Raw genomic sequence first — 16,160 nt, 5'->3', positions numbered from 1 at the left:
AAACTGATAATTGTCAAACTGTAGAGTAAGCCATATACAATGGACAATGGAGGCTCTCTCCCCCTTAAAAATCTTTCTAAGTTGAGGAATGTCTATCGTTGAGAGAAGAGAATGAACCTAAAACCCATTGAATCACAGCGGCAGAGACCAAAGCCATATACAATTGAAGGGTGGTGGTTGGAGTTTGAGATCAAATTAATGTAAATGTACACATTTCTTTGTATCCTAATGCTGACAAAAGTTCATAAATCATCCCTTAAAGGCAATTGGCAATCTTGTTTATCCATTACCACTTTGGCATTCATTTCTGTTTTAATTAATCAATGCCCTTCCAAATTACATGGCTTGTTCTGGGCTTACCATTCAATCAGTTCTCTTACCTTTCTAACTCTTTCTACCACCTTTTGGCGAAACCTGAGGCCAAAGCGAAAGAGAGAATATCAGACTTGCTCGACAGGAATAACGAACGAAGAATTTCGTTGCTACTATATATAACTCAGTTTCATTATACAAGTAGTGAATACGTAAGGAGTGAATCCCACTTCTATTAGAAAAGCAAATATATGAAGAAAATGAAAATTTGACTCACTCAACTCAATCACCTACAAAATTTTTCTTCAAGGATCCCACCCTTTTCGGTTTTTTCTGCATTTACCTACAGATATGCTAAAAGCTCAATGAAGAAACTAGAAAACATATATTACAAACCCACTGCACATTTCCTTCGAAATAAAAATTGTGCGGAACCAAGTGCCCCCTTGATGATCTTTCAGCTAAGGGTATAAATACTCTCAACCTTAGCCTATACAGTGGCGAGATTTTACGCATATCCCTACATCGAACTTTTGACTAGATCACAACTCTATCCTTAGCCGTCGCATTTCAGCTCGAAATACGGGGCTCGAATTCAAAGTTCGACGAGCAAGACTCCTGATGTCCTCTCGAGAACAGTCCTGTGATATACGAACCAGCTCCCAGAGGGCACCTCCACATATCATGTCCTTTGCATTAACTTCTGAAATTTTAAAAATGAAATCCTTCAAGAAATGTGTCTAACAGAGATTGATCATTTATAATGGAGAAGAAATTCAACTTACCATGCTGCGCCAAATGGCATAGGGCAAGCTCAATGTGTCGCCTAATGGGTGCAGAATCATTATTAGCATTTTGCACAATCCATGGAAGTGCACCATCATCAATAAGAAGTGATCTCCCACTTTTTATACCTGGAGTAGGGCACAAGTAGACATAAGATGATGCTAAACAAGACAAAAGACCTATGTTGACACCATTTTGTGCCAGATGCTATTAAGCTAAATGATCATGAAAGAATATATGGTTTGAAAACATTACACAGCTTAAATCAGGTTCAAACTTCAGAATAAAGCGAGTTATGGTCATATCGAAACACAAATTAACCAATTCCCATCCCCTCCACAAGATAATTAAAAGGAACAATTAACTCCACCAGTCAATTATCACACAATGGCATGCAACAGATTGAAGACTTACCATTAGTAGATGCGCGGGATTCGCATTTTGCAAAATTGGCAATTCCACGTGCAACTTGGGAAAGAACATCTAGATGTCCGCATCTCACCATTCCCAGCAGGGCCTTAATTCCACCTTCAGACCTCAGCTTCGATTGTAGCTTATCTGGAAGAAGCACGAGAGAATGTGTGAGAGGCAGGAAAAGCAGCCCACTTCAAGCCTTCCCAAGAAACAGGATTTAAATTCAAGAACAATTCTATTAAGTGGTTTAACCACTATAAGCATAACTACAATTTATCCTGGAAGCCTAAATGACGAAGCCAAAGGCATGAAAAATCCCTGTGAGATACCGACCATCATGCCTCTTCTTAACTTCAACAGTGTTCATATCATAGATGATGCACTTAATAAATAAATGGAATGGAAGCAGCAAAGTAATGCATGCAATGAACAACCTCACAATGACCAAGAAATTCTTCATGCAGTAGCTTTATTTAAGCACATATCAAGTTATATGATAATAGCAATCAATAATCATACAGATGATTGGAACATGGTGCCAAAATTTCCTTATTGAAATGTTTGTCTTACACATTTGCTAATGATCACCTGATTACCCTTATTACAGTTCATTTCTTTTATATATTTATTTATGGAAGAGTTCCTTCTTTCAGTCACCAAAGGAAAGGTTCTAAAACCATTATAATGTAAGAACCAAAAACTTATTAGAAAGAGTGACGCAAAAGAAAATGCCGTATACCATTGCCACATAGGTTAGCTATAGCTCCAGCAACCATGCGTAGAGTCTGAGGATCCTCAGCATCAGATGCTGTCATAGACAACAAACTGATTCCCCCTTGTACCATTATGAGTTCTTGATTGGCTTCTGCTTTGCCAGAAAGGAAACAATATTAAACCCATGTAGTCGGAACTCAGAACCAATCGGTAGCCAAACCCTTGAGCAATGACACCAATTTAAAGCAAAATTGCTGTACTCAAAACTATATGAAGAATATTAAAGAACAATTACCATTCATCGCAAGATTGGCAATTGCACCTGCTGCTACTCTGTGAACAGTTTCATCCTCATAGCTTCTGAGAAGCATCAGCAAGGAAGTAAGACCACCAGCTTCAACAATCCTTTCCTGGTTTGCTTCTGTTCAGTACATGGAAAGTACACCTCATTACTTACAAAAACAAAAACAAGTCAAACATGTCTCTATGCATAAAAAGACATAAGACAATTTTGTTTATGCATTGATCATCGATAAAGCTTGTCAAACACAGATTTACCTGTGGATAACACTTACAAAAAGCAAATTAACATTACACGAACTGAACTTCTTTGAACAATTACTCCTTTTACAACAGGAGGAACGATGAACCCTCTTCAGACAAAAAAGGGTAGCAATACTAGTTTGGCTAACCAACAGAAGCAGACTGGTGCAGTTGCTAAAGCAACAAACAAGGTAATATGCAGGGGTCTAATGTTTGATTTTTAAAGCTTACATATTGTGATTATTTTCACCCATAATCACTCTGTAACAGGAGAATAAGCAATTAGCACCCAAGGCACTTCTACAACCAATTCTTCCCACAGAAAGACTATACAACGAAAAGATATACAACTAATCCATCAACTCCCCATGCAGGGCACCTTAAGTAACAGCACATGAAATCAAAACTCTTACTCACCTTCAGCTGCTAGGTTGGCCACTACTTTTACGGCATGAATGCGTACATTGGGATCTTCTGACTCAAGCAAAGCCAAGATCTTTTGCAGTCCAACTGGTGAATTGATAGAAGGAACAATAAGAAATACATAAACAACAAAAGTGTTTAAGGGATATTATGACATAAAAACTATTTTACCACCTTGTTCGAATAGTGCAGCAACTGGTGTCTTATGTCCATTTAAAGAGTCCCTAACTTGAGACATGGGAGAATCTAGACCAGTATAAGCATTTCCAGATCCACCTCTTCCAAGACACCTTCTCATCTACATATGTAAAATAAAAATGAAATGGTTAACCAGCATAAATGTGTGCTTGTGTTTGATGCCAATGATGGACAAGAATGCTAAGTCACATAGATAATAATGCATGAAATTGTCACTCAAGCGCTTTGAAGGGAAAAGCTATCACATAGAAGTGTGATTCAGTAATTCTAAGGGAAGTTCAATGCAAGCAGCAAAATGGAAAAAGCCAGGGAGTTGATATTGTGACCAGATACTAGATCATCAGTTGAAAGCTCAAATACTCAACAAGTCAAAATACATATACATCGAGCATCAATTGTATTAATGATAAGTTAATAATGGCATAAAAGCATGCTTAACTTCCACGATTCCAGTACCTGCTCAGCTTCAAAAGTCAGTTGTAACATCTGACTTCTTAGTATTATTATTTCTTCTTCAAGCTTCTTTTTTTGATGACCCTCATCCTCCAGAGCTTTTTGGAGCTTTAATATTTCAGCAGCTCCACCTGCCTAATATACCAAAATAATCCTCATACAACCAATTCCTCATCTAGAAGTCAATAGAAGCTCAGAGAATTTGAGATAAATGTATTCAGTATCCGCATAACAAGCATACCCCTGAATCTGTGCACTGCCGTAATTGACTTTTAAGTTTGTTTACCTCCTCTTCAGCTTCCTTTCTCATATTAATTTCTTTCTCAAGCAGCTTTTTGACCTCAGCAACATCCTCAGCAATGGAAAAACCAGGCCCCTGAAAATTATGATGAAGACAAAAAAGGTTAACACAATACAAACACAAGATGGCCCACAATCCTATGTACAAATAGTAATACCAACTCATTTGCTACAAATAAAGCCTTTGTAGTTTCATCATCATGCAACTAATATGCGTACAACAACAACAACAACAAAAACAGAGTCGTTTACCACTACATTGGATCAGCCATCCGAGTTAACAACAAGAAATTAATATACATTTCAAAAATTGACAAGTAAGATAGATCAAAGCAAGTTTGGGTTCATCATATCTTCCAATAAACTCATGTAAAAGAAAAAAGAAAGAACTTTTAAAATTGCTTTTAAAAATGGCTGAGACAATATGGGACAAAAATCTGATCAATGGACACATGCCCCAGAAAAATTAGAAAGACTAGCTCCAATAATGAGGCATTAATTGCTACTACATTTCTAAACACATGGAACATATGTAATAGTAAAGCTGCAAAAATAACGCAAAAAAATCCTTGATGATGTTAATGAAAATAAATTGCATGCCTGACAGAGAAAATGGGGCCCAAATGGCTAGTCATGAAATAATGTAAAAAATTTGAGATGACACAAGATATGGTCCTTGATGCAGAGTACCTTCCCATTACATTTATCGTTCATGAAGCCATCGCATCCATGCTTTCTTTGATTTTCTATCATCTTTTCCTCAAGCTTCTTAACTGATTCCATATATTCCATCTGGCACTTTAGCCGCTCCTTCTGCAAAAGGAACGCACTAGAAGTTCAGCATCAACATATCATCAACATATCACACTCTCAAGCAAGTAAGTGTTTCAAAACAACTAAAAATAAGAAAACCATGAGGTGAAAGAATCACAAATCTGGAAAATGATGAATTGCTGAACTAACCTCTAACGCATCTGTGAAATCTCTCTCAACCTCAGAAACACGGTTTTGTGCTTCTAAGTTTATTCTTTCAACTTCATCATCAAAAGCTTTCTGTTGCCTTTCATTTTCTGCAATGAGCTTGTCCAGCTGTATTTCGAGCCTTCTAGCCAAGCTCTTATAATCAAACTCTTCCTTTATTCTCAGCATGTTCTCCACTTTCATAGCCTGTAAGAAATGGAGTAACGCAAACGGTCAAGTAAAACCATCCTATTTCTACATATATTGGAGACAACATTACACAAGACATAAAGAAATGAACAGATGAAATAAATGTCATGAAATGAAATCGAGCTATTCAAACAAGGATGGAAAGATAGGTCAAATATAAATACGTTGCATCTTGACCAAAGTGTCTTTACTTTATAATTGGCCAGTTGTTTGATAGCAGATATTACGCAGAGTAAATGCATGATCGGTTATAGTTTGAGCCCTTTTTGATATAAGAACTCACCCTTTGGCCAAACAATATTGTACTAGCAGTCTCTCCTCGATGCCGTGGGGAGGGGCCAATGGTCACAATTAGTGAGGTTCTGGCAGTGCCTGCAGTACATGGAATCTATCTCATAATAACTCTAGAAAGCATTCAACTTACTAGATAAAATGTCCAAAAGAAATGCATAAAAAATATATATCGTAAAAATCATCTTAAAAGCCTAGGTCAGGTCAAAAGCCCAGACACGTATTGACTTATGTGAACATAGAAGATAACTCACCTCCAAATGAATCTCTGAGCAGCCTTGTAAGTTTTGAATCACGAACTGGCACATGAGCACTATTCTCTGCTAAAGCGTTAATGCACTTCCCCAAAGCACTCAGTGAAAGGTTAATAGACTTAGCTTCCTCCAACATGTGTCCCTCACTTCCTGCCAAAAGCAGAGTGAATCAAATTCACCATCTACCTAAGGAATCCAACTCATTGCATTTCCAGCACTTGGGGAAGTCTACAGCTATATAGGTAGGAATAGGCTAAACAAGTAAAATTTATCAGGAGAGGACATCAATACCGGCCAGATGCAATGCTCAACAAGTTTAGATGGTGAAGGAAAAAAAAATGCTCTCCAAAATGCAGTATGCAATCAACTTGCAACGGGAGGGGAAAAAAAAAAGCCATGGTATGCACCTGACTTGTGAATACGTTCTGAACCTGCCAAATCTACCAAAACCAGCTTGCTTTTCCGGACAAGAGGCTTTGGAGGTTTTACAAAGTGAGAAGACTTGTCTATTTCACTTGGAATTGCATCTTCCGCTCCCAAAACTGATCTCTTAACATGTACCTGCACTAAGATGGTTAAATATTTAATACTTCACTAAAAGGATAATACAACAGCATAAACAACTACAGGTAAGATTATGAAAAAATGGCTCATAGAGACTGGGAATGGGAAGAGCAGAAGAGAAAAATTAGTCACCATCAAAATAGCATGACTGCGAGAAGATTCAGTATTCAACTTTGTATTTGCCGCGATTCGATGAGCTTCCCCTAATCTCAACAGCTCCAAAAAACTATGCTCATCCCTAATTTCTACATGAGTTGCCCCTGGTAAAGAAACATCTCCAGTTTTGGGATCTTCCACTATGGAAATATTATCATTTGCCGGATCAAGGAGATCCTGGATAGCCTCCATGTAAAGCTACAATGACACATTGAAAATAAACTCATAAAAATTCTTACTGATAACACACAAGCCCAACAGGAATATATACAGAAGTTTAATAAAGATATCAGACAACATGTAATGGAACAAAAAGAAAAATTCAAAATCCAATAAGCAGTAAATACAAAATAACGCATTGCATAGACACAATGCCATCAAAGAAATCGCATTGAAATAATTGCACAATTGAGCGTTAATAAAATAAAAATCATGAGCCTAACAACCTGCAAATATGAAACAGTGACAGAATCTGTTTCCAGAGAAACATTTGCTAAAATCTCCTCCATTGAGCGCACCATTATTCCACGAGCAGAGGTATCTTCCTCACCCAATCGTCCGAGAGTAAAAGTTTTCCCAGTTCCAGTCTGCCCATAAGCCATAACAGTCCCATTGTAACCATCCAGAACACTCTGCAAACGCCAAAGCAGCATCAATAGATAGTCTCATAAGACTAAACAAGTCATATCCATATAAGGACTTCTTGCTCGTTAAGGCAAATGAAAAAGATGATTTAGGGATACAACATAATATTACACGCGCATAATTTCAATGACATTATAATATAAAACTAAGAAAATGTTTCAAAATGAAACAAACCTCTACAACAGGCTTAGCAACAACTTCATAGACACGTTTCTGCGAAGCGAATTCGGTAAGCACTTCATCAAACTCGTATGTTTCTGAATCCCAATTGTTCTTCCTAAGTTTAAGCCTCTTAAGCTACAAATAATAACAAAAAAAGTAAAAAAAAATTATAACCATCTAGAGCCAGGGTAACTAAACTGAAAATGAGAGTTCTTAAATTTCACCTCAGGTTGTAATTCAACGCAATCGGCAAAATCTGCGTCTGCAACCAACTCTTCCGCATTTCGCGGCCGTAATCTAACGGCTACTCGAACTCTTCCTGGCACTGAAAAAAAAAAAGCAAGCAAATTAAAACATACTTATTAATATTTAGCTTTGTTCGAAAATCGCATTCTGGAATCAAATAAAAGGAAAAGCTAACCTCCGTCGTCTCTGGCTGCGGCGGTGAAAGAAGCGGAGTTGGTCCGGCGAAGAGCAGATCCTGGAGACTGATTTGAAGGAGGCAGTCTTGATTTGAACGAAGATGACTTGAGATTTGATGAATTTGCTGCACTGGGAGGCTTAACTGTTCCCTTGTGCATACCATTTCTATTAGCACCGGAAGCCATCACTTGTTTTCTTTATTTTTTTACTCTTTTGAGTTTGGCTTGTTTTAAAAAAATTTTAAAGCAATGAATTAAAATAGAAAACAGGCGCAGTTACAGTGCTAATTTTCGGTGTCGGAATTGGATTTCGTTCAAAACAAAGGGATGATGGAGGGAGAGGGGAGAAAGGGACCCACTGTGTTGGGAAGAAACAGAGACGGTCACGGCTTCATGGCCCCACCCCTCTCAAAGTTAAAATTTCCGAAATTACCAAAATACTCTTCTCTGCGTTGTTTTTTTGTCCCCTTTTCGTCACTTTGCGGTGATTTTGTTAGAAAACGAACCATTATTGGTACTGGATCAATTGGGCCGCTTAAATTCCGCCAGTTGGTCGTGAAGCGGCCAGCGCGGCGGTTCCTTCAAAGTGACAAAATTGCCCTTCATCTCTCACGATCGATAAAGCTGGAAGCTTTAAAAACTGGCAGCCAACTCTTTCTGTTCGCTTCGTACAGTATCTTACCACCGACTTTGTCCGTGTTTGAAGCTCGATTCGTCGCTTTGAACCTTTTGGTTTACCATGTTAAAAGGCCAAACATAAGATTTTTTTTTAATATTTATAGTGCAACTTTTTTAAATTTTTATTACTATATGTTCATGAGATTATATTTTGTGAGTAAATAATGATATATATTAAATATTACATACTGATAATATTATCAAATATTAACGAAATTTTTTATGAAAATATATTTTATGACTCTATTGATTTTATATATATATATATATATATATATATATATACTAATAGTCATAAAAAGGAAGAGGAGACAAGTTTGTACTAACCGCTAAGATATAGTGCGTTGTCATTTTACCTAACAACATGATCTACTTAAGAAAAGTCATAACTTTTAAATATTAAAGTTGGAGGATGGGGACTTCACGCTTGAATTAAACGAATGATGGGGCTATGAGTACCATAAAGGTACCTTCAAATCGAAATGAAAAGTCAGAGAGAGGGGGATGGGCTATAGAAATCAAGAAGTGAAGTGGGATTGTGGGAAGCTAGCAGCCTAAACATAATCAAAATCAAAAATAAATAAATAATGGGACGACAGTGCCAATTAACTTCGTCAATAAGACAATTGACACATCTTTTTCTGATTCTGGTGGAGGAATTGACTTGATTATTAAAACAAAAGGTGTTTTAGTTTTCCTTCCAAGTAATCACTTAGTCAAACAAATGGAAAAAAATAAAATAGTGACAAAATGTTGGGTTTTAACTTAGTGTTTTATAAGCTTAAACAACAACAATAACAACAAAATTTTCTTAAATTATATTAAAGTATACATTTGAAATCACAAATTTTTATTATAACTAAAGAAATCTTTATATTTTGATTTGTACTAAATATTATATATTTTTTATTATACTAACATAACTCTTAATTTATAACAAAAAATTAACAGTTATACGATTATGTCATATATAATATAAACAAAAAAATATTAATTTTCTATTATAAACTAGGTACTTGTGCAGATATAATAAAAGAATAATTTTTTAACATAAAAATCTATTTAAATATATAATTAATACAATTTTTAAAAACATTTCGTAGTTTTTATGGTTTATGCACAAGTAGCTGCTGAGAAATTGGCAAGTGAGATTTAAGACCAAGGATTATACAATTAGTATAGGATCATGTATTAACCTATTGTGAATTTGAGTGTTGTACCTTTGTGATTTTGAACCATGGGGTCTTAATTTCATCACTATATATGGCCTAAACCATAATAAATGAATGTATCTTCTTTTTTGAACATCCCACGCCTTTAGTAAATATACATGTACATTATTTAACTTTATAGTATTATTTTTCTTTAAACACGTTACATTTGAATTTCTAATTTGAATTACATAACTTTGCTAATATCAAAGGGATCCACATGGCTTCGTAATTTAGTATTTCGAAATTAGGGAACCATAAAGACTAAAGAGTTTAAAACTAGGTAAAGTGACTTTGGTTAACAGTCTTTTTAAACCTAAGCTCGACTTTATAGATTAATGAATCAAATACTTCAATATAAATACTTTATACTTTTGATAAATTTAATTCATGTGGTGAAAGCCCGGATAAAATCAAGACTGGATAGGCTTCCCATCTATCGGGCTGGGCTTCAATGGACCTTTTTTTGATACATTTGTAATAAACACTAAAGGTTTTTTTTTTTTTTAAGATTTGATTAATACCAACTTTTAAATTAAAAAATGAGGTTACTCCATAGTATTTTTATTTTCACTGGACTCCTAAATTAATGAAAAAATTAATATCAGTCATAGATTTAATTTGGTATAAATGCTTTTAAAAATTCATAAATTATTTAATAAAATTAAATAGCTTTTATTTTTTATTGTATTTAATAAAGTGCATGTGTTTTTTATTTTAAATCAAATAAGTTTATTAACAATCGACTAATTCTCTAATTAAAATGATACATTTTTTTATATCATGTGGTCATGTTATTGTCATGATACTATCTATTTTGATATGTTAACACATTATATCAGTATTACATAATATAAGAATTAATCATAAAATTTTAGTTGATTGAAAGTAAAATATAAAGATTTTATTAATGAAATAGAAAAATATAGAATTATTTAAAATTTTTTAAATAATACAAAATTTTTTTATATATTATGTCATTCAATTTTGATTCCATAATAAGTAAAGGATGTAAAACTCTTTATTTTTATATTAATGCAAGTTGTATATATTTCCTCTTCAACATTTTATTTTATTATTTAAAAATAAATAAAAGCACAAGCATTCAACGAACAAGAAATAAGTTTTAAATATGTTGAAAATAAAAAATTAAAATTTAGAAGAAAAATAAATATTAATAGTAGACATTTGAAATTGTCCTGGTAAACTAGTCAAGCAGTCGTTATTTGGAAAATAAAAAAGGAAAACAAGAACACGAGTCAAAAGCAGCAGTTGTCCAATCTGCATGAAGAAAGTAGGCACAAAATTACGAAAGTAAGCAGCCACACGCGTCACGCAGACGAGCACCCCACAATCAAAAAAACCCTAAGAGCCACATAAATTCAAGCAGCCTCCCCTGCTTTCTCCACTCTTCTAACTCTGTCACTCAATTCTCAAACCACCTGCCATCTCATCACCGGAATCTGACGTCATGGCTCAAAACAACAACAGTCGCGTGAGCTCCGCCGTGGTCCTCCGCTCTGTTCGACCGACCATCTCCACCACGATTATCACCACCATTTCAACTGTCATCACCATTACCATTCACTGAAGAAAAAAAAATCTCCATTTCACCCTTGGATACCATCGCATTTTCAACTTCAAAGTGTATAGACTGTTACTGAAGCCAAATTAAAGCGTTAGTAGATTATTCTTGTTTGGGCCGGGTCTGGGCTAACAGGGATACGACTTCGGGTTCTGTGTATCTGGTTTTTTCTCGTTGAGAAATGGCTACTTTGAAGAGCTATGGCGTGCGCTTGGAAGAGTCTACTCACCAGTTTCCGCGTCCCAATCGCGGCGATAATTACAAGAGGTTTTTAACACTCTCTATATAAGATATATTTTTTTTTTCTAATTGGCAGTCGTTAGTTTGGTTAATTAATTATACTATTTGTTGGCTTATTTGGTATTAACTGGGAATTCGTTTTGCTTATATGATTTTTCCTTTTGGTCGGTGCCAATAACTTGATATGGAATAATCGCATATTTTCCTTCTATGTCATCTTTCTGTTTGCCCGTTTCTCTTTTTGTAGAACAGTTGATATCTTAGTACTTGTTTGAAAGATTTTGCTTTTTTTTTTGTTTTGTGTTAAAGTTACATCATCCTTGATGGGTGCTAATGGGAAGCAAAGTTGATCTTAGTTGAAATTTATATCTGCATAATTTGATCATCATCTTATTTGTTTGCTATGTAGCAGGAGAAATGCAAAATGGAGGTCTCCACAAGCAGCAGTAATACCTAATTTCCATCTCCCAATGCGTAGTTTTGAGGTTAAAAACAGGTAATAATAGTCTTTGTACTATCTGAATCTGATTGATGTTTGACTGGATAGAATAATTTGTTGCCTTGCCTGTTGTTGCTCAATTATTTTTGTGATAAGGACTGAATCTCTACCTATTTTTTCTACTTGCATTAAAAGTTCCTGAAATGTCAATCTCGGTTCTGTTCATATGTCTCTTTGTTGCTAGATCTCATTGCTGCCCTGCTATAACAAATATGCTTTATATATGCTGAGACATTGTTCTGTTATTCATACCTTTATCTAGAGGTGTCCTTTATTACACTCTTATGGAGCTCTTGGAGGTACCATAAGGGATTTATGCAAGATAAACATACTTGAACACCCTGGTTCTTATCCATGCATAATTTTGATTAGAATCTCTTCACACTTGTTATAATCTTCTGTTTGGAGTTGTTAAGAGTGTAATGCGCCATACTTGGAGAATGCCTATGACATATTAGTTCTAATGGGTCTGTGGAATTTATTTTCATTGTGTGATGTGAATGTACTTTGTTGGTGTCTTAATTGATGGAGAGTTTGTTTACCAACAGCTGTAAATTGTTGTTGAGAGCAGTCTCTTATTGGAAATGAAACTTTCTTTCTGAAACAATTGCTGCTGTTGATGATTTTGTCTGTTTTCTGTTTGCAGAACATCATCAGAAGATATAAAATCTCTCCGATTGATAACAGCTATCAAAACCCCATATTTACCTGATGGAAGGTTTGATCTTGAAGCTTATGATGGCTTGGTGAATATCCAAATTGAAAATGGTGCTGAAGGTGTAATTGTCGGTGGCACAACTGGCGAGGGCCAGCTGATGAGCTGGGATGAACACATAATGCTTATTGGTCATACAGTCAACTGTTTTGGTGGATCAATTAAGGTAATTGGTAACACAGGAAGCAACTCAACAAGGGAAGCAATTCATGCCACTGAACAAGGTTTTGCAGTTGGAATGCATGCTGCTCTTCACATCAATCCTTACTATGGCAAAACATCTCTGGAGGGCTTGGTTTCTCACTTTGATAGTGTGCTGCCAATGGGCCCCACCATCATATACAATGTGCCATCACGAACTGGCCAAGATATTCCCCCACGTGTCATCAATACGGTAGCACAGTGTCCTAACTTGGCCGGTGTTAAGGAATGTGTTGGAAATGACCGGATTGAGCAGTATACAGATAATGGAATTGTAGTGTGGAGTGGGAATGATGATCAGTGCCATGATGCTAGGTGGAGCCATGGGGCTACTGGGGTAATTTCTGTTACAAGCAACCTGATTCCAGGTTTGATGCGAGAACTAATGTTTGGAGGGAAAAACCCTTCGCTTAATGTGAAGCTCTTACCTCTGATTGAGTGGCTCTTTGAGGAACCCAACCCCATTGGCCTAAACACAGCCCTTGCACAACTTGGGGTTGTGAGGCCAGTTTTCAGGTTACCATATGTACCTCTTCCTCTGGCAAAGAGGGTAGAATTTGTTAATCTTGTCAGGCAAATTGGGCGGCAGAATTTTGTAGGAGAAAAAGATGTTCAGGTTCTTGATGATGATGACTTCATCTTGGTTGGGCGGTATTAGTCTGTTGTCATTGGTGTCTCAGTTTCCAGTTTGGAATTTTAAATTTTCGTTTATAAAGTTACAAATAAAGTCTACCTGGTTGTTTAAATTATGACAGAAAACAGTAGTACTATATTTTTATATGATGCCTGCTGAGTAATGAGTATTGCCTATTTGGACTGGTTTGCCTTGTACCTCTCTGCATCGCCATTTATAGGCAAGGATTGTTTTGGGGAAGGATCATTCATGCCTTTCTTGTACCTGTAAAACTTCTGTTACTATCTTCAATCCTAAATCGTTTTGGACCTAAGCAATCTAAATTGCTAGCACCAATTTATCACTGTAACTGACATATGGGTTCATGATTGAATCTGTTTATAGCCTTTTCCGTTTATTTCCTCGAATGGCAGTTACCAAACATTAGAGGAAACAATGGGAAAAACCACATGGAAGTAGCCGTGGGTGTTCTTGAGTTACATCGCAATTGAAAGGTTATCATTGGGACAACTAGCTAATCATGTCTCTAGGATTATGATGGTCAGCTTGAAGCCCTGGTCCCTGTTCTTAATTTTAGTTATGAGTGCGTTGTCAGAGGGTGCATCCGGCCCAATCAAACATGGTGAGCCGAGGTTCCATATCGGTGGCTTGGAGCCGACAAGTTACCATTGCTTCATTATTCTAATCTTTTGTTACTGAATGCCCTGCAGTCCTGACCAAAAAAGAAACATGAAGATCCCATTTCGAAAGCTGGCAATCAAATTAGCAGTTAGTGTTAACAAAACTTTCATAAATTAATTTCTTAATTAGAGCCAAAAATACTCACAGACAGTCACTTTTCGGGTTACTTTTGTTACCTTGAGATGATGATTGCGATTCCCGACTGCATGATTTGGCTTTAATTATTGGCTGTTAGAGGCGATACTTGAAAATGGTGCTGAATTATACAACAGAAGTGATTAATCACGCAATTAAGTTAGATTTTAGTGATCATTACCTATAATTGGATGATTAATACTTAGGACTTAAATTCAAGATTATACTTAATAATAGTAAATGAAGGTACTCTAGGAAGAAAGTATACCCTTCAGCTAAGGATGCACGCAGCAAGGGAAAATCGAAACAAAAAGTGCATGTCCATTTGCCTACACTTTTGGGCTACAGATCATGTATTTGTCTCTGGTTTACCTTTAATAATAATCAAACAAATACCCTTTTTTTATTTAATCAAAAGGCTGTTTGATAAGTTTCAGATCGGCCAAGAATATTAGTTTTCTTAGCTAAAACAATTCATTCAAGACCCCAACAGAAAGAACATGCAAGAAAACTACATGCAGCTGCTAAACTCTTACATTAAACTTCTTCTATGTTCATATTGGTAACTTATTTCCAACCCGAATCTATCAAAAAACAAACTTAATTTAGAGGAATGAAACCAAGTCCAAAAAAGAAATGAACGAGATTTGAGATATCTAACACTTTCCCCGGTTAAGTAGTCCATCATTCTTCTTCCTATATTCTCTCCATCAGCACATAGTGTTATACTACTAGTATTACAGTATTTACTAGTGCGAGCCAGCGGGTTGTTTCCTGCTTTTAGGAGGAATTTTGGGGATTGGAGAGCTTCTTCTGTAGCTGAGCCAACAGGGTTTGGTTCTCCTGGTGGAGGAGAATAGCTTTCTTCCTCAGCCTCTCATTCTCTTCTATGATGATTTGGTTCTGCATGTACAGTTTCAAGTTCTTCATTTGCATATCTGTTTGAACGCCGACGACCACCTTCTTTGTTCCCGCTCCCTTCCTCAACCTTCTCCACCTGTTGCATTAATTTTCTTCTTAGAGACACAGAGAGGAAACAGAGAAAAACACAAAAGAAATGGCTGTAGTGTGAAGAAACCTTAACCTGTTGAGTCTTCGAACAAGAACGTTATGACGCTTGGAAGGACGTTTCCGGTAGAAGGAATACAGGGAACGGCTTGGGATCGACTCTGAAGAGATCATGCACATGTTTTAAGATCGAGAGAAAGAAAGAGGGTTTTCTTCCCTTTTGAGATCAAAGAGAGGGGTTGAGTTATCTTGTGTGCTCCAACCAGGGAGAGAAAACAGGTGTTATATAGCTGGGATATTGTGTTTGTATCTGAAAATGAGAAAGAGAAAAAGAGGGAGAGGAGAGAGAGAGAGAGAGAGAAGCTTTTCATAGTAATGATGGCACAAGGACTCATGATTACTAAGGGGCAGCAATAGATGGAAGAATACAGAGAGAAGAAGGAAGAAGCAAAAGGGGCTGCTCTCTTCTCTTTCTGTGGTGTTTTTTGAGTAGTACCACTTTTTTTATTTCTTATGTGATGAGTGTCAAAGGACATGAGCCAAGGGGGTTTGGCTGGCTTGGGCACACAGAAAAGGACTATTCCCTCTACATGTTCATTCACTTTTTGAATTTTAGAACTTTCCCCTTCAGTTTCTTTAACCGTTTGGCTTCCTTCCTGTTACCGTACAGAGCCAAATTTCGGATTTTTTTTTTGGTGATGTGCTGTAATCAATCAAATTGATGCAAGTAGTTGATGCTATCATTGCTGCAGAAAATTAACTCTGG

At 36.2% G+C, this 16,160-nt stretch overlaps 2 protein-coding genes and 1 long non-coding RNA gene across 7 annotated transcripts; 1 reads left to right on the top strand and 2 right to left on the bottom strand.

Moving 5' to 3' along the window:
- LOC18614283 (armadillo repeat-containing kinesin-like protein 2) lies at window positions 461–8,524 on the bottom strand. 2 transcript variants are annotated; one of them, XM_007051969.2, is made up of 19 exons: window positions 7,807–8,524; window positions 7,610–7,710; window positions 7,398–7,520; window positions 7,025–7,210; window positions 6,555–6,776; window positions 6,266–6,419; window positions 5,859–6,008; window positions 5,597–5,685; window positions 5,107–5,310; window positions 4,834–4,956; window positions 4,130–4,219; window positions 3,847–3,978; window positions 3,367–3,490; window positions 3,187–3,279; window positions 2,522–2,647; window positions 2,252–2,377; window positions 1,513–1,656; window positions 1,098–1,226; window positions 461–1,015 (listed from the first exon to the last, which is right to left on the bottom strand). In XM_007051969.2, the coding sequence occupies exons 1-19, from the start codon at window positions 7,991–7,993 to the stop codon at window positions 855–857; spliced, it is 2,664 nt and encodes an 887-aa protein (XP_007052031.2). In that variant the 5' UTR covers window positions 7,994–8,524; the 3' UTR covers window positions 461–854. The 2 variants fall into 2 exon arrangements, with proteins under 2 accessions (XP_007052031.2, XP_007052030.2); XM_007051968.2 differs by having other exon boundaries at window positions 4,085–4,219; window positions 7,807–8,523.
- LOC18614282 (4-hydroxy-tetrahydrodipicolinate synthase, chloroplastic) lies at window positions 11,029–13,816 on the top strand. Of its 2 annotated transcripts, none has more exons than XM_007051965.2 (3): window positions 11,029–11,548; window positions 11,931–12,017; window positions 12,667–13,816. In XM_007051965.2, exons 1-3 carry the CDS (start codon window positions 11,463–11,465, stop codon window positions 13,592–13,594), a joined length of 1,101 nt encoding a protein of 366 aa, XP_007052027.2. In that variant the 5' UTR covers window positions 11,029–11,462; the 3' UTR covers window positions 13,595–13,816. The 2 variants fall into 2 exon arrangements, with proteins under 2 accessions (XP_007052027.2, XP_007052026.2); XM_007051964.2 differs by having other exon boundaries at window positions 11,030–11,548; window positions 11,934–12,017.
- Window positions 13,946–15,877, bottom strand: LOC18614281. Of its 3 annotated transcripts, none has more exons than XR_001930059.1 (3): window positions 15,471–15,877; window positions 14,397–15,383; window positions 13,946–14,282 (listed from the first exon to the last, which is right to left on the bottom strand). It is a non-coding gene; the product is annotated as an uncharacterized LOC18614281 (long non-coding RNA). The 3 variants fall into 3 exon arrangements; XR_001930058.1 differs by having other exon boundaries at window positions 14,428–15,383; XR_001930060.1 differs by having other exon boundaries at window positions 13,946–14,274; window positions 14,428–15,383.

This window comes from Theobroma cacao, chromosome 1 (genome assembly GCF_000208745.1).
Source record: "Theobroma cacao cultivar B97-61/B2 chromosome 1, Criollo_cocoa_genome_V2, whole genome shotgun sequence".
NCBI lineage: Eukaryota > Viridiplantae > Streptophyta > Magnoliopsida > Malvales > Malvaceae > Theobroma > Theobroma cacao.
This window is presented reverse-complemented; position numbering and strand designations above follow the sequence as displayed.

Bases quoted from the DNA above. Each gene is read 5' to 3' on its own strand.
- LOC18614283 (XM_007051968.2), bottom strand. From the start codon at position 7,993: ATGGCTTCCGGTGCTAATAGAAATGGTATGCACAAGGGAACAGTTAAG. The intron at 7,521-7,609 runs GTGAAATTTAAG...TATTATTTGTAG, and splicing joins GCGTTGAATTACAACCTGAG to CTTAAGAGGCTTAAACTTAG. The intron at 1,016-1,097 runs GTAAGTTGAATT...TTAAAATTTCAG, and splicing joins ATGCCATTTGGCGCAGCATG to AAGTTAATGCAAAGGACATG.
- LOC18614282 (XM_007051965.2), top strand. From the start codon at position 11,463: ATGGCTACTTTGAAGAGCTATGGCGTGCGCTTGGAAGAGTCTACTCAC. The intron at 11,549-11,930 runs GTTTTTAACACT...TTTGCTATGTAG, and splicing joins CGCGGCGATAATTACAAGAG to CAGGAGAAATGCAAAATGGA. The intron at 12,018-12,666 runs GTAATAATAGTC...TTCTGTTTGCAG, and splicing joins AGTTTTGAGGTTAAAAACAG to AACATCATCAGAAGATATAA.